At 37.5% G+C, this 18097-nt stretch overlaps 2 protein-coding genes across 2 annotated transcripts; both read left to right on the top strand.

The window, feature by feature from the left end:
- The first annotated feature begins 8201 nt into the window (after positions 1-8201).
- LOC145032131 (GTP-binding nuclear protein Ran-3) lies at positions 8202-10530 on the top strand. Its single transcript, XM_078980835.1, has 8 exons — positions 8202-8346; positions 8491-8560; positions 9205-9261; positions 9350-9467; positions 9578-9667; positions 9757-9936; positions 10037-10114; positions 10229-10530. Exons 1-8 carry the CDS (start codon positions 8344-8346, stop codon positions 10296-10298), a joined length of 666 nt encoding a protein of 221 aa, XP_078836961.1. The 5' UTR covers positions 8202-8343; the 3' UTR covers positions 10299-10530.
- A 2160-nt stretch (positions 10531-12690) lies between these two features.
- On the top strand, positions 12691-16234 carry LOC145032126 (Pentatricopeptide repeat (PPR) superfamily protein). Its single transcript, XM_078980822.1, has one exon. It carries the CDS (start codon positions 13144-13146, stop codon positions 15787-15789), a length of 2646 nt encoding a protein of 881 aa, XP_078836948.1. The 5' UTR covers positions 12691-13143; the 3' UTR covers positions 15790-16234.
- Positions 16235-18097: the final 1863 nt, after the last annotated feature.

Raw genomic sequence — 18097 nt, 5'->3', positions numbered from 1 at the left:
TGTGTTCAGGTGGACGACAATGAGGTCGGTTGTCTGACGGTCAGGGAGGAGTAGTGAGTGCACCTGCTCCAGTTATTTTTGGGGTTGGTCCAAGGGCTTGAACGATGGGGTTATGACTAGTTTTCAGTAGCCTTGGTATTTATGTTTAGGAGAGCCATCGGGATTGTCGGGGGAAGAGAGAGTTGTTGCTGAGGTTTTGGTTAGACTATCCGTTTGTTGGACTCAGAGATCTGAGCATGGTGTCGCTTTTAAGCGTTTGAAGTCATTGTTGTAGTTGAGATACAAGAAGTGTTAAATGGATTTTAGGTAGTGTGATCTTTAGGCAGGGTTATTCATGGTGTTCTAACTCCGGTAAGCACCAATCGTCCGCATGGTGGACATTGGAACGTAGTGAAGAGGGGAATCTTTCAATTCTCATATGTTGAGCGGACTTATTTGGATCTAAGTGGGGGAGAGTTATACATATACCCAGGGTAGAAGCGAGTGTAAGACGAGGATGCGTCTCACATTCCCCTTTGGAGGAGGAAAGTCGACCTTAAGGGCTGACTGAATATAGGATGTCACGGATGGGAGTTCGGGAAACTCCCAAACATTTGGATTATGTCATATAACAGGCTTTAGGGGGGGGGGACCAGGTAGAGTTCCATTCAGTGTTTGAGTTCAGTTGGGAGGATAGACCTTGTGGGCATTCAACATTGAGATGTGTTTGGATTGATAGATGAGTGATAGGGGTATAATCAGTGATAATGTGAGGGTGAAAGTGTTGTAAGACTAGGGGGATCCGTAGAATTCACTAGCAGTCGGATAGTGTGGAAAGTGTTGTAAGACTACGGGGGAGTCGTAGCATTCACTATCGGTCAGATAGTGTGGGAAGTGTTGTAAGACTGTGAGGGAGTCGTAGCATTCACTAGCAATAGAGAGTGTTGTAAGACTGTGGGGGTGTTGTAGCGTTCACGGATTCTTTTAGGTGATTTGGACTAGGGTAGGCTAGTTCGCATGGTTGTGGGGGAGCCACAACTTAGTTAGCATCAGGACCAGGAGTGGTTGACCAATCAGTTATTCGGGGGCAAGCCTGGATGGTTATGGGAATTTAGGATGGAACCGGTAGAGACTTCTAAGCTAAGGGTTGGACCTGGTGATGCAGGATTTTGTGGTCGAGTAGTGCATGTTTCTGTATGAAGGGGAGGCTTAGCTCAACAAAAGAGGTCCAAAGTTCACCAAAGGTACAAACCACCAAAACCATAGCTAGATCTAAAGATTAGAAAGGAAAGATGCAATCTTTTTACCTCCAAAAGCATTGCAAGATGATTTTGGTACAGGATCTTGAAGCACCCACTTGATATAAGCTTGCTTGACCACCCTTTCTTCTTGAAATACACACTAAAAAGGCCACAAATGCACTCTTTAAGGCTCAAGAATGATCTTACAAGGTTTCCAGGGGTATATGAACATTCTATAACTGGGGAGGCTCTATGGGGTCTAGTCCAAGGGAATTAAAGATGTTTAAATAGGCCACAAGTATGAGATTTAGGGTTTTGCATCCCTGGTGCGTACGCCCCGCGTAACTCAAGGTACGCCCAGCGTACCCTAATTCCTCCGCGACCACAACCATGCAGTACGCTAAGCGTACACTTAAGTATGCCCATTGTACTTAAGGGACCAATTATGCAAAAATTATCATTCCTTAGGGTTCCAAGACATACCAAAATTTTGAATGTTACACAGATAAGTTGTAGCCCCTGTGAGGTGGTCCAGTCAGGCTGAAGGCTCATTATGCATGTTGTCCTATATTTGTTGATATGATATGATTATGGATATGTACGGGTAGTATTTTGGGGGTAGCTCACTAAGTTTTTGGGCTTACAGTTTCAGTTGTTGTTTCAGGTACTTCTGGTGATTGAGGAAAGGCGAAGACATGATCGTACCGCTCCTCCTGTTGCTATGTTTTTATGATTGGAAAACTGAGATACTCTGATGATTATGAGTTTAAAAAACAAATTATGTAATGATTAAATGGTTTTTAATTGTGTTGAAATGTTTAAATTGGTTTAAATTTTATGGGTGTTACATATAGGGAGATTGGAAGTTCCTTCGACATCATTTTTTTTGTAAATTAGAGTAATAATTAAGGAAGTTTTATGCATTTAATTGATTCTAATAATCTAAAATGTTTTGTCAACTTTTCCATACGATATTTGATGCTTTTGATTGTGGTTTTTTAGGATGCAATGGTGATGGTCGGGCCTTACAAACAAAATATACCATTTTTTTGGGTGTCTCTCATTCTTTATATAAATTGATTTTACTCCTAAAATTTTGATTTAATGATATTAATCATTATTTCAAAAATTAATTTTGGTAGATGAGGGAGGCTACACTTTTTAATGTGTTGAATGTGTAGAACAGTAGTAGCACCTGTTTCCCGGTACGTACTCCTTGCAATTTACATTTTTAAATAGTGCATTTTTTTTGCATTGGACTCGGCGAGTTGATGGGCCAACTCGCCGAGTAGGAGTGGGATAAGGCACGGGGACTGAACTTTGGACTCGGCGAGTCGGTCCCTGGACTCGGTGAGTAGACCCTATTTGGGCAAAAACCCTAATCCGATGTTTGCACCCTATTTAAACGATCTAACTTGGCCTCCTTTGTCCCTAACACTTCCAGAGAGCTTTAGAGTGAAACCCTAGCCCCCATATTGTTCTTGAGAGTGTTTTTTGGCCTTGTGAAGAAGGTTTGGAGCTCAGAAGAAGAAGGAAGAGATTGAAGTGTGCAAGGAGGGGAGGTAGATCCGGAATCTACACTATGAGAAGCTTCCATTAAGGTAGAAAAGTTCTTACCTTGATCACTAGTTCATTAGATCCCCTTTTGTCCCAGATTGGTGGTTTTCAAGCCCTAAAACCTCAATCTCCACGTGTTTATGCTATATGTTCTGAAAGGACTCCATATTTGGACCTTATGGGCATATTAGAAGTATAAAGTTTATGTGGTTGAAGTGATTGAGGTCCCCATTGAGTGTATGACCTCATTAAGAGCTTGGGTTTGCCTTTTTGAGCTTATAGGGCCATGCATGCACGTAAAGTTTGCAACTTTACGTGATAAGCATGACCAAGGAACATGGATCTATGGTTTGGAAGCGTTGCATGTCTCAAATTTGGTCGGTATGGGAAATGGGTCATAGGGACTCGGCGAGTCCCAAAGTGGAACTCGGTGAGTTCTATGAAGGTGGCCTTAGGCTCGATGAGTTGGATGAACAACTCGGCGAGTCATATGAATATTGCCTGGAACTCGACAGTTGTTCTTTAAACTCGGCGAGTTGTTCTTGGAATCGGTGAGTTGGATCGCGAGTCGGTTCTATAGTCCCAAGTAGTGAGTTAAGGGTGACTCAGTGAGTGGGAAGAGGGACTTGGCGTGTAGGACCATGTTAGTAAGAGAAGGACTCGACGAGTCTGTGCCATGACTCGGCGAGTCTGTGCCATGACTCGGCGAGTCCAGTCAACTGGAACTTGACTTTTACCAAGGAGTTGACCTTGGACCAGGGGTAGGTCAGTCATTTGATCTGAGGGTATTTATGAGTGGCTAATCTATGTTTATGGATTTGTAGCCGAAGGATTTCCGGTGCAGCAGTCAGACGTCCGGCAGCCAGACTTTTGGTAGCTACTCTTCGAGGTGAGTTTCCTACCAGTAGGAACGGGTCTAAGGCACCAAGGTCGGCCCGTATAGACGATATGATAGTATCGGAGTGTGGACAAATCCTGTATCTCATAGTTGAGTTTGATGATGATATATGTTAGTGTGGTAGAATTGTTTATACTTGTTATCTGTGTGATACTTATATGTTATGGTTTAGTAGAGAAGTGTGGGCAAGGCCCGTATCTCCCAGATAGCGGAGTGTGGGCGAATATCCTAGATAGTGGAGTGTGGGCGAGACCCGTATCTCCTAGTTAGCGGAGTGTGGGCGAGGCCCGTATCTCCATGAGTGTGGGTAAGGCCCGTATCTCTTAGCTGTTCATTATATGATTGTATGGTATGTGGTATTAAGGGGTAACTCACTAAGCTTCATGCTTACAATTTAGAGTTTTGGTTTCAGGTACCTCTTCAGCGAAGGGGAAGGAGCTCGCACGGTAGCGGCACATCATATACACCCCTTGTTTCCGCATTATGATATTGTTCTGGGATTTGTACTCTGACACTATGGTTGATTCCATGTATTGGTTTTTAGACATGTAACAGTATTTAAGAAACGATATGATCGAATGTTGTTTATTTTCAAATGTTTTGCAAGGTGTTTAATTAAAAATGAAAATTTTGGACAAAAAAAAAGGGTCGGTACAACAGTTGCTTGAAGTTGAGGTAAGTCCTTTTTTCAGTATAATGAGGGTTATTACTTAAAAATCACATTATATGGTCTATATTTATTCTCTTTTTTCTAGGCCTTCTGGTGTTGATTTCGGAATCCTTTGGAGCAAACTTTTATTGCAGACATGGAATCAAATAAAATTTTGGTTAATTATCTTGTAATTACTTTTATATTCTTAACATTTTAAGTAAATTGACTTTTTTGATGGAAGATTATTTTGAAGGAATAATCTTAATTAAGTTATATTATATGTTACAAGGTTTCCGTGCATATAAAGAACGCCGAAATCCGAGTTATAACTAAGAAGTTATGACATGTCGAAGTTTTGCGACAGAACCGGCACGACACAGCGCAACGTAAAAAGTGAATTTACGTTAGAGCAATATTTAGCCTTAGCAATCTAAATGAAAGTCGTAGAATACGTTAAACCATGAGTGTGCATAAAAAGAACGCTCAAATCTGACTTCGTATGAGGAAGTTATGATTTTTCGAAGTTTCGACTAAGCGGTATGCAGCCCAAATGCTCGATTTGAGACCGAGCGGTTTTTAGCCAAAACAATCTAAATGAGAATCGAAGGTCTCGTTAATAGGAGTAAAAAGATAAAAAGATAGGCGAAAACGGACGTCGGATAAAGAAGTTATGATTTTATAACGGAGTTTTCATGTCCCGGCCTACTAAAAATAAATAATAAAAATAAAGTCAAAAATAGCCGACGGAGTCTAATTGAAAGTTGTAGATCGTAGTCTCACCTACGCGCGGATATAAAGAACGTCGAAAACGGAGTTCGTATGAGGAAGATATGAATTTTTGAAGTTTATTAATATTTTCGATATTTTATTTAAATATAAATTTTCAATATTATCTAAGGGGGGAGTCACCGGGCTTATCCAGGTTACGCCCCGCGTAAATTGGCCTTCCAGCCCCTATAAAAGGGTGTCGAGGGCAGCCGAGTAGTTTGCTCATTTCTTTCTGTTTTCTCGCGTTTTGCATCGTTTTTCGTGCAAGAAACATCCCGAAGCCCCGATATCATTCCCGAGCCCCGAAGCAAGTTCCGAGACCCCGAAGATCCCGAGAAGTGCGATTCCCGAGCCGAAGCTCTGCCCGCGAGGAGCCCGGTTTTTGTGAAGATCTTATAGATCTACCGAAGAATACTACTTCTACAAGTCGTAGTGCTGTCCGATCATCTTATAATAAAGTGAGTGTGTGGTTACTTTCTTCTAACGCATAATTATTAAGTATTTAATATAAAATACGTGTTATGTGTATATTTTGTTGTTATATGCGTGAATGTATATTTACTTTCTTCTATCTCATAGATCTGATTTATTCTCTATGAAATACGTGTTATGTGGGTGTGCCTCATCTGTTATGTGGAATAGGTATTGAATGAGAATGTTATACAGGTTTTAAACTATGTATAAAAATATATATTTTTATCTACTAATATATTGGGTAGAACACGGGTAGATAGTTGATGTGTGATAAACAAATGAGAGGCCCCGATGTTGTTATTATTGATCTAGTTATTCAGCGAGTATGGTTAGACCAAGAGGTTAGTTTTAGATCCGGGAGTATGGATCAGGTAAAGAGATAAAACTTGTTATTAGTCCGGGAGTATGGATTAAGACTAAGTTAATTGTCCCTAGTCCGGGAGTATGGATTGGGTACAATTATTGATCCGGGAGTATGGATCAGATCAATATTAGGGTATAATTAATTGTCCTTATTCCGAGAGTATGGATTGGGTACAGTTATTGATCCGGGAGTATGGATCAGATCAGGATTAGGGTATAGTTAATTGTCCTTATTCCGGGAGTATGGATTGGGTACAATTATTGATCCGGGAGTATGGATCAGATCAGGAGGTTAGTTTTAGATCCGTGAGTATGGATCAGGTGAAAAAGGTTAGTTTTAGATCCGTGAGTAGGGATCAGGTAAAGAGGAAAATTTTAGATACGAGAGTTTAGATCGTGTCGTTGTGAGGATCGATGGGTGGGATAAGAGTTGCCTTTATATGGTGAAATTGTACAAGTTTGAATGTTCTATATTTATAAATATATGATATAACGTTGTGGGATGAAAACCCTATATGCTCACCAGGCTCCCAAGCCTGACCCACTCAGTTTTCTTTATATCACATGTATTAATACGAAGACATATTTCACAGAGAAATTTAAAGGAGATATAAATCAATTGTGTAATTAAATGTAAGTTCTGTTTATGCTTATATGTCTGTATCGGAACATGACATCCCGAGGTTTTATTATTAAATGAAAATACATTCTCTTTGAGAAATGTTTTGATAAGTTATTATCTTATCTTGTTTTGGGAACAAATTCCGCAACCATTTTCTTTAAAAGATTACTCTTATTTTATAAAACAAAGCATAAACAAATCGGTCTTTTCTGGCCGTAAAAATGGGGATGTCACAATTCATGTACCAAGTGTGATGCTAATGCTATAAATTAAAGTGTACAAATCTAACTTATAGATTTCATTTAGGTAGATTCTACTAATCAGGAAACATCAAATGGAGCAACTAGTAATGAGGTCACGAACATTCCAAATGAGCCCTATTTATATTTTATTCTATTGCGTGACTTTTACGAAAACGATTTGCTATTTGAACAGTTTGAATGTTGTCTGAGTGGAGGTAAACATCGGGTAGCTGGTGGTGCAAACATATTTAAGTTTCTTGATACCCTCTTTATGTATTGTATGCCTAAAAAATCAGTTATTTTATTAAAATTTTATGTTATATCACACTATAATTGCTAGTATAACAATTTATTTCATGTTATGGGTTGTTCTAAAATGAAAGTACCTACTATTCCCACATATCCAAAACGAAACCAAAACTTTTGTATTTCCTAAATATTTTTGTTATGGTCAACTTTATTTTTCAATTTATAGTTTGGTGTGATAGAATTGACTAAGGAATAGAATAAAAAAAATTACTTCTTTCCATGTTGGAAACGTGGAATGGAATTGGTCATTCTATTCCTTTCATTTTGTATTTTTTTTCTTTGCAGGGTATGTGTTATTTTTCAAAGCAAATGAGGATTTGACGATGAAGCAAATCACTTACTAATGCACAAAAACTTGTGTGTTTTAACGTAGGGTAGTGGTGTAGAACTTAAGCTTATAACAATAGTAACCAATTTGTACTTAAAAATTTAAATTAAAATGAGGGAACATGTTTGATCAATGTTATGCTAACTATGTAATCCTTTCTATCTTCTTTATGTATTATGTTAAAAATTGTTATGATACAATCTCTGTATTCACTCAAAATTACTCACATATATAAAAAACACTTAGTTCAATACATTGCCACATTAAACGATACATCTTACGTCTGAAAATTTCAGTCACCCTTAATTCCCCATTATTACAAATCCATACCCCGTAAAACGGGGTTCCTCATATAGTTATTATTATTATTTAAAATTGATAAACAAATAAAAGAAAAATAAAAAAGAAATCATTAAGAGTAAAATAGTATTTTTATGTTCGGAGGAACGAAACCTATATAAAGTTAAACAAAAGAAAGAATAATCCGAATTTTACTCTATTTATTTTATAATTTATGATCAAATAATTTGGTTCATAATAAATGAAGTAATTATAATATTCATTACTATTATTATTGTTTTAAAAAGATAATAACATATCATGTGGTGGTGTGACAAAATTCAAAGTTAGGGTTTCAAAATTCAAAACAATTTTCAATAATCACGTGACTTGCACATGATCATCCAATCAACGGTACGCATAAAAGGCATTTGATCCAACGGTGAAGATGAACGCGTCAGCTTAAAGCTAACATTAAAGACCAAATTTCGGTGAATATTTATTTGTGCGTATTCTCTGAATTTAGGGTCTCTCACTCAACGCAGAATCTCAGCCTCTTACTATAACAACCCTCACACTTGCTCTACTCCGCCTCTCTTCCCCTCTTCTGGAACTATAAACACCCTTCATAATGGTATGTTCTTTTTCTTCTTAGATCTGCTGTTATTCGTTTGTTTTAATCGATCTATTTCGTAGTCGTTTTTATTTTCTCGATGAAAACCGACGAATTTGTATTGGTTGATCGAAAACGTTTAATTTTATGGGTTTTGTGTTGTAGGCGTTGCCGAATCAGCAAACCGTTGATTACCCGAGTTTCAAGCTTGTAATTGTCGGCGATGGTGGAACTGGTAGAAATTCATGATTTATTTTTGTTATTGCTACTTATCTGAATTTGTTTTGTGAAAGTTAATTTGTTTAGGATTATTATATTGATCTTGTGTTAACAAGGTTTTGTTATTTTAGTACGATCTTCATTTTATGTTAGGGGTTAGGGTTACGGTTTATACAGCTTATATGTGAAAAATACATTTAGGACATAAATACCCTGTATAGAACGTTTCAACTTTAGAAATAATGAAATAAACCACTGTGCTGCAAAAAAGAAACAAATCAGTGATCTTGTGTGTTGGAATGTATTTGCATTTGCTATACAAATAATGAAATAAACCACTTTTCTTGAAAAAACGAAACATAAATTGCAGCATATTTGAGGAAAGAACAGTTTTGACAGTTAATATCATGTATTATGTTACTTATTGGATATTTTCTAGGTCTTTATTGCCACAAACATTTTTTTCTAGGTTTTATTTTCGACTGATGGTTAATTTTCCATTAAGAGTTTATATCTGTTGTGTTTACATACAGTTTCACGTTAGAAATCAATTTGAATCTTTATGAAACCGACAACTAGCTCACATAGAGAACTCTCTATAGCAGTAGATGCTTTTTTCTGTTGCCATGATCTTAAATCGTCATTGTTTGAATCATGTAGGAAAAACCACCTTCGTGAAGAGACATTTAACTGGAGAATTCGAGAAGAAATATGAACGTAAGTAATCATAAAAGTGCATTCTCTTATCTATCAAAGTTTATCATTTCAACTCTAGTAATTAATAATTTTTTTTTCTTTCATATAGCAACCATTGGTGTTGAAGTTCACCCCTTGGATTTCTTCACCAACTGTGGAAAGATTCGATTTTACTGCTGGGACACAGCTGGACAGGAGAAATTTGGTGGTCTTCGTGATGGTTATTAGTAAGTATCTATCAGCCATTCTTTTTTTTTTTTTTTATCAAATGTCTAAAATGCCCTTTATTAACTACGACAATAAGCTTATTTACTAACCTATTTGAATGATGTTTCAGCATTCATGGTCAATGTGCCATCATCATGTTTGATGTCACTGCAAGGTTGACTTACAAGAATGTTCCCACATGGCATCGTGATCTTTGCCGGTAAGCTTTGTGATATTTATTTCTTGCGTATTTTTTTTAATCATGAATCTTTATTGTTTCTTGATGTATTGTTATATGGATTTTTATAGTGTTTGTGAGAACATCCCAATTGTGCTATGTGGAAACAAAGTTGATGTGAAGAATCGTCAAGTGAAAGCAAAACAAGTTACTTTTCACAGAAAGAAGAACTTGCAGTATTATGAAATCTCAGCCAAGAGTAATTACAACTTTGAGAAGCCTTTCCTTTATCTTGCTAGGAAACTTGCTGGGTAATGCATACTTATTTGCTACTTTGAATATGTTTGACTTTATTTTTAAGTAAAAAATGTTGCATGTTTTGATATAATCTTTAATTGTTGTTGTTTTTAGTGACCCCAACTTGCATTTTGTTGAGTCTCCTGCTCTAGCTCCACCAGAGGTGCAAATTGACATTGCTGCTCAACAACAGTAAGACTTTGTTATGCTTTTGTTTTAATTTTTTATTTGTTAAATTCTTTCTGATTAAGTTGTGTTTGGTGTGGAATGAGTGATGAATGATGTTTTGAAACTTGGTTTTTGCAGGCATGAGGCAGAGCTTGCTGCAGCTGCAAGCCAGCCACTTCCAGATGATGATGATGATGCTTTTGAATAGAGAAGAGTCTATAAAATTTGAATGCTTTTGTTTAATTTGAAAAGGGTTTTGTGTTGTGGATTTTTGGATTATTGATATGATGATATGATGATGTCGGAATGGTTTAAAAAAACGTTTGGTAGGAGATGATTTGTTTGTGAGAAGAACATGAGTATTTTCTGTTGTGAAGCAATGTGCGGGTGTTGAGTTTTTATCAGCTCCCAATTACTTCAAAATGTGTGGTTTTGTTTGATTTGTTCATGTCTTTAGTTTTTGTGTGTTCGTTGCACCTTGTTGGATGTGGTCCCTACTTGTTTTCCGAAAGACAGACACCAAGTCTTCTGTCATCAAATGACTTTTAAAGTGTCGAATTTTCATTGTTCATGGTGTGACAGTTGGATGTTCTAGTTTTTTACTAAATACAAGCACAACAGAGTTTGTAACACATTGAACGTGTGAGTATTGTCTTATGTGTAAGGCATTGTGGAGACCAAAAAGTAGGGTTAAGGGCGCCTGTAATCCTACCTTATTATTCACTTTTATATCCAAAGTTTACACAAATACTTTAACCCCATATTAAACTTAACTATTATGTAATGTTGTTGAATAGTATTACATTAAATTTAATGTAATATTCATCAACAGTATATTTTATATTATAAAAGTTGGATAAAATATGATATTATCTTGAATATTCTTTTTATTGTTAAGTATAATAGTGTAATGAGTTGGAGAGAATTAAGTGTTTCTATTGTTTTTTACACTAAGTTTAGTGTAAAAAATAACGTGAAAGGTTGAAGATGTCTAAGATAGATGTAAAAGATAATACTAAAGATTGAAAACGGTCTAACGTGACGTGATACAAGAGCTTGAATATTTTGATTTGTTACCACAAGAGCAAGTAAGGTAGGATGTAAGGGTGGATGGTGTCCATCCCTCCCAACCCCAACCCGCTTAGTCACGTCATTCATCACTCTTTTGTTATTTCCTTCTCTCCCAACCGCAACAATTTAGTAGAAGTTAATATACATATGGTACAAATGGCTAAAAAGAAAATAATAGAAGGTGAAGATTGAGGAATGAATTGACACCTGAAAATCTATATCTTCTAATGTGCATTTTGATATAAGGGGAGTGGAGTCGCTACCACCATCACTAGAAGCTCTCTAGGAAAAGGAACACCACCCCCTAGCTCTCACTAGGGGGCTTGTTATAAAGCACTCGCTAAGCGCGCGCACGCACACACACACACAGAGAGAGAGAGAGAGAGATTAGTTGGTTTACTAAACTCTTCACATTATAAGTATATCGTAATTGGTTATGACTATTTTTTTTTCTTCTCAAAATAGAATTTATTAAACTCTTCACACTATCACTTCCTATAGTTTTCAACCTATACATGCTAAACTTATATATCAACAAAAAACATGTGTCCAATGCTATGAATGCTATGATTCCTCCGACCTAAATGAATATACATATGGCACAAGTGGGTAACAAGAAACGAAAGGTTGAGAAACTTCTTACTTAACAAGTGAACTTTACCCATTTAAGCGGTACTGTGGTTGGTGGTTGGTTGGAACAGTGTAGCCGCCACTATCGTTTGGCGTGTGTTTCTGCTCTTATGGGGAGTCTTCTGTAGGTTCGTTGTCTGTAAGTAGTTGCACTTCCTTTGTGTATCTTCGTTCATGGGTGTGTGAGTTGGGTTCGGGTATTTCCTTTGGGCGTGAGTATGTTTCTTTTTTTTTTTGGTTGTTGTGAGATACGTTTTCCTCCTAATTTTCGGTTGTCAATGAGCTATACCAAGTCTCTTAGCTATGATCGCATAATGATATTGCGCTTAAGTCTGGTTGTGCTTTTCAGAAGTTGAAGTTCTGAAACAATCTTAGCTCTGATGAACCTGCCTTTGTTATGAAATCCACAGAGTGGATGTGGTCTTTGTACATTTGTCCTCAATCGATTTCTTGCTAGGGGTAGCGAGTTTGCATATGTGTAGATTGTTGGATCTTCAAAAGTATGTAACTCCTGGTCTTTCCTGAATGTTGAATTAACCTCTCAGGGTGATAGCTGAACAATGGGTCCTGATTTTGATTTGAGAAACTTCAGTGGTTGGTCACTTCATTCGATGAGTGTTGTGGGCGAATTTTCCCTCAATGATAACGTTCTAGTGATAGCAACTGAGGTTTTATACTTGGTGTTGTTAGCCTTGTAGTTTAGCTTCATTATATTTTGTTTTTGTTTTGTTTTTCTTTTATTTATCATTTCTGCTTTGGTTCTGTGCTATTCCAACCACTGCTGGTTTTGCTTTATTCAATATATTTTGCTGTTAAAAAAAAAAAAAAAAAACAAAAGATGCCACACTTTAAGCACAAAATACAATACAATTCCTCTTAGGTTAACATCATAAAAACTTAAAAAAAAAAACTACGAAACACCCCCTTCTGCTCCTCCCCACCAGTCCACGACCTAACACAACCGTTATTGCAACGCAACTCTCACTCCGCCGTTCTGCACAAGGAACAGTCACCACCACCTCCTAGTATAAATCCAGACCGCTCACACCACCACCGCCATAGAGAACCCATCATCTCTCCCCCTCTCTCTCTCTCTCTCTCTCTCTCTCTCATTGTGTAGAGATATAGAAACAGTAAAGCGCACCATCATCGCAACTTCTTTCTCTGTTCAGATACCAACGCCGCTGTCACCAGACGATTGAAGCTTGGTTTGGAATGAAAACCCAGATCGACTGAAGCTTGGAAAGGAATGAAAATCCAGACCTCCTTTATAACCGGTATAGAATGATCATATATACCCTGAAATAACCCCAATCCCCACCGTAGGGAAAATGGATAATATATAATGATGAATGCCTAACGGTCACCGCGCTAAAGAATTACTTCATATGTTCAAGCCACTCAACATCTCTCAGCTTTGCTTTGCAAGTTTCGTTGTCCCGTTTTTCCCCAAACAATACTCTACCCATACACACACCGTTGCCAAACCCTTGACTACTTCTGTGAAAAGAACATTCTCCCACATATACCAACAATGTTCAGATCGAAAGGACCTTCGTCATGGAAAAGAAGCGCATGCTCATATGATTGTATCTGGGTTCGAACCCACTGTCTTCGTTACGAATTGTTTAATCCAAATGTACTTAAAGTGTTCCAACATGGAGTATGCTCACAGAGTGTTCGATAGAATGCCTCAAAGAGACACCGTTTCTTGGAACGCTATGATTTTCGGGTATGCAGGGATAGGGCTATTGAATATTGCTCAGGAGATGTTTGATTTAATGCCTGAGAGAGATGTGGTTTCGTGGAATACATTAATTTCAGGGTACTTACATAATGGAAGTTATTGGAAATCCCTTGAAATTTTCACGCGTATCCGAAGGGAGGGTGTGGGGTTGGATGCGACTACATTTGCTGTGGTTCTGAAGGCCAGTTTGGGTTTGGAGGATTATAATTTAGGTGTTCAGATTCATGGACTTTTAATTCGTATGGGATTTGTTCATGATGTGGTGGCTGCAAGTGCAACTGTAGATATGTATGCAAAATGTAAGAAACTGAAGGAATCCATAACCTTTTTCGAAGAAATGCCTGTGAAAAACTGGGTTTCATGGAGTGCTTTGATTGCTGGTTGTGTTCAAAACGATGAGTTTTTAAGTGGCTTAAAACTATTCAAGAATATGCAAAAAGAAGGATTAGGAATTAGCCAATCAACTTACGCAAGCCTTTTCAGATCATGTGCATGCTCATCTGCTTTACAGTTTGGTTCTCAATTGCACGCTCATTCATTAAAGATGGACTTTGGTTCTGATACCATAGTAGGAACTGCAACTTTAGACATGTATGCAAAATGTGGCCAGTTATCTGATTCCAAAAAACTATTTCACACTTTATCAACCCATAATTTACAATCATACAACGCGATTATCACAGGTTGTGCTCGTGTGAATCAAGGATTTGAAGCATTGCAGCTGTTTCATAACCTGAGAAACACTGATCTTGGTTTTGATGACATTAGTTTATCTGGTGCTTTTAGCGCATGTGCTGTAATCAAAGCGTATACATTTGGACTCCAATTACATGGGTTAACAATCAAAAGTAAGTTCCTATCCAATGTTTGTGTACAAAACGCGATTCTTGACATGTATGGAAAGTGTGGAGCTTTAGCTGATGCACACCAAGTGTTTGATGAAATGCCAACACGAGATGCAGTCTCATGGAACACAATCATTGCTGCTTATGAACAAAACGGAAACGTACATGAAACCCTTCAACTTCTTGTTCAAATGCTAAGTTCACGTTTTGAACCCGATGAATTCACCTTTGGTAGTGTCTTAAAAGGTTGTTCTAGTCTGAAATCTTTAAAACATGGAATGGAAGTTCATGGTAGAATTGTGAAATCAGGAATGAGTTTTGAATCTTTTGTTGGAAGTGCTCTAGTAGACATGTATTCCAAATGTGGAAACATTGAAGATGCAAAGAAACTCCATGAAAGAATGGAAGAACAAACTATGGTGTCATGGAATGCAATCATTTCAGGGTTCTCAACACAAGAACAAAGCGAAGAATCCCAAAGATTCTTTTCAAAAATGTTGGAATCAGGAACCAAACCCGACAACTTCACATTCGCGACAGTTCTCGACACGTGTGCGAATCTTGCAACCATCAATCTAGGAACACAAATACACGCACAAATCATCAAACAGGAAATGCAATCCGATGTGTTCATTTCAAGCACTCTTGTGGACATGTACTCAAAATGTGGCAACATGCAAGATTCAAGATTGATGTTTGAGAAAACCCTAAATAAAGATTTTGTAACATGGAACGCGATGATTTGTGGGTATTCTCAACATGGGCTTGGAGAGGAAGCTTTAAGTGTTTTCGAGTCAATGAAAGTCAACAACGTGAAGCCAAACCATGCGACTTTTGTTTCGGTTCTTCGCGCGTGTGCTCACGTGGGGTTAGTTGAAAAGGGGTTGAGTTACTTTAACTCGATGTCTACTAACTATGGTTTGGAGCCTCAGTTAGAACATTACTCATGTATGGTTGATATATTGGGGAGGGCGGGGAAAGTGAAGGAGGCGTTGAAGGTTATAAATGATATGCCTATGGAGGCGGATGATGTTATTTGGAGGACTTTACTTGGAATTTGTAAGTTACAAAGGAATGTGGAGGTGGGTGAGTTGGCGGCGAGTTGGCTTGTGAAGTGGGACCCGCAAGATTCGAGTGCGTATGTGCTTTTAGGGAATATTTATGCGGATGTTGGGATGTGGGAAGAGGTGTCGAAGGTAAGGAAAAAGATGAGGTTTGGTGGGTTAAAGAAAGAACCGGGGTGTAGTTGGATTGAGGTGAAGTCGGAGTTGCATATGTTTGTTATTGGAGATAATGCTCATCCTAGATGTAAACAGATTTATGAGAAGTTGGATGAGTTGATAAGTGAGATGAGATGGTTAGATGATGATGATGATGATCCCTTTGAGGGGTGGATGGGAGTATAAAAGTTTGGAGGAAATGCCGAAGGAATGAAAGAGTATGGGTTGAGTAAGAAGAAAGAGATGAATACATTATTTAGGGGTATTTACAGATTTTCTTTTTTTCCATTTTATGTTATATCCCTGAATAAGTTGATTGAAAAACAGAACACAAAATGATAGTGATGAAGATGAATTCTATGATCCAACAAGAAAGAATTGAAACCATCATAATAGAAAGGCAATCAATCAATTGAAATGGCTGATTCTTTTTTAGATAAAAAAAGGATGCAATTGATGAACAAAACGAAGAATAAAAGAAGCTAGTTGAGTTCTTGATGAAAAGAACTGAGTGATTGCTGAAGTTTGATGTTACAAAATCTTGATTACGGGATGAAAAATGTTAAGGAAATTTAGGTTGGAACCCAATCCGTAATTTTTATATAAGCATAGGGACGAAAAAAAATGCACTTTACCAAAGCTTATGAAAATACAAGTTTTTGTCTTATTTCTCATTATAAACCAAATTTTGAATAATATAATAAGATTAACATATATTAAGTACAAAATTACGTGATTGGTCAAAGAACAACAGATGAAATGATTATCAGAAAATACAGAATGTAACAGTAAATATACTTGTTACAATAGTAGTTGGAGCATGGTAATTTACACCTCTACGTAGGAGTAGAATCCACATCCTGAGGTTTGTATCTCGGATGTAAAGCCACACAACTGAAGAAGCTCTCTCGACCCATGAATGTGCACACCTTTCAACAAAAGAATGCTCTCTGGAAGATAACTTATGGATGTACCTTCTATATCCAACTCTTTTAGACATTCTAAAAGTCCAATTTCCTCAGGCAATTTCGCAACTTGAATACAATAGCAGAGATTGAGATATTTTAGACGTTTCATCTTACAAATTTTGTTCGGGAGATTTCGTAAATGTTTACACTTGGTAACTAATAAATCGTGTAAACATTCTAATCGGTCAATATCCTTAGGTAACTTCTCAAGCTCACAAGATATAAGTTTGAGAATTTTCAGATGTTTCATTGTATAGATACATCCATCAAAAGAACTTTGTACTCTAAAAACAATCCCAAACACCCCTTATAATTTGTTTTTTGCAAGAACAAACATTTTTGAACGAATATATGATATCTAATACCATACTCATTTCACGATCTTTTGCTATTAAAAATTTTCTTCTCTATTAATGATTGTTCGCAAAGTCATAAAAAACTGACATTTTGTATTTTTTTTTTGCGCGAGCGCGCGCGCACACACACACACACACACATATATATATTATTGAGTTAAAGGTTTTCAATTTTAGTCCTTCTCATGACATGAGGAGTAATTTGGACCTGCGCATCATTTTGAGGCTCACGACGTGAGCAATCTAGTGCTCAAGAAGTGAGAGCAGTTTGAGAACCAAAACCCTAATTTTCAGTATTTAAAGGAAATAGGGGGCTAGGGTTGTCCACCCTCTACCTCCCTCACACTCTAAACCCCAAAGAACCCTGAGTTTTATCATCCTTGAAGTTCTTAGACAATTTGGTGCCATTTCTAGCTTGAAGAAGGATAGAAGAAGAGGAAAGGAGTAATCTAGTGGTGGAGTGGACAAAGTAGCAACATTATCATCACCTCTTCTTGCTTTTGGACCTTTGTAAGTGTCAAAGATCCAAACTTTATTACATTTCATGGATAAATCTAGGATTTTGTTCACTTTTCTTCATGTGTATCATGCTTGAGTGAAGTAAATCCATAAAGTTAGCAACTTTACGGATTCCAGGAGTTCCTTGACCATTATATTGTTCCGATCTGGAAGTTGGTGAGATATAAGAGGCATGCATGAGAGTTTGAAGCATATTTCTTCACTTTTTACCTAGAATGGGTTGGGTCATGCATGGTGTAAGCATGGCCATAAAGGAAACATTTTTATGGACTTTAGGAGTCCTGTTTAACTTCTGGATGAGATGGATTCGAGGACTTAAAGGAATAAGTACTTATAATGGTGACTTTTAGCTTCAGACGCTGATCACGACGTGAGACATAAGATCTCACAATGTGAGATTTAAATAACCCCCGTTTTCTGTTAAGATCCTTGGAGCTCATGATGTGAGAGTGGGTGCTCATGTCGTGATGTCAGCTTCGGTGATTTCTTTGTCTGATTTGGCTAGGTTGGGTCGAGTCAAGTTGTAATCGGATCGAGTGGACTATCACGAGTTGACCAAGGTCTGGTCTCGACATGAGGATGGATATTTAACATTAGGGGTTGTTGACTTTGAACAGGATTTTGACTAAGTTTGACCCAAAGGTATTTTGG

Source organism: Lactuca saligna, chromosome 1, assembly GCF_052625555.1.
Source record: "Lactuca saligna cultivar CGN05327 chromosome 1, ASM5262555v1, whole genome shotgun sequence".
In the NCBI taxonomy this organism is placed as follows: Eukaryota; Viridiplantae; Streptophyta; class Magnoliopsida; order Asterales; family Asteraceae; genus Lactuca; species Lactuca saligna.
Note: the sequence above shows the minus strand (reverse complement) of the source record. Positions and strands in the feature narration are given on the sequence as shown.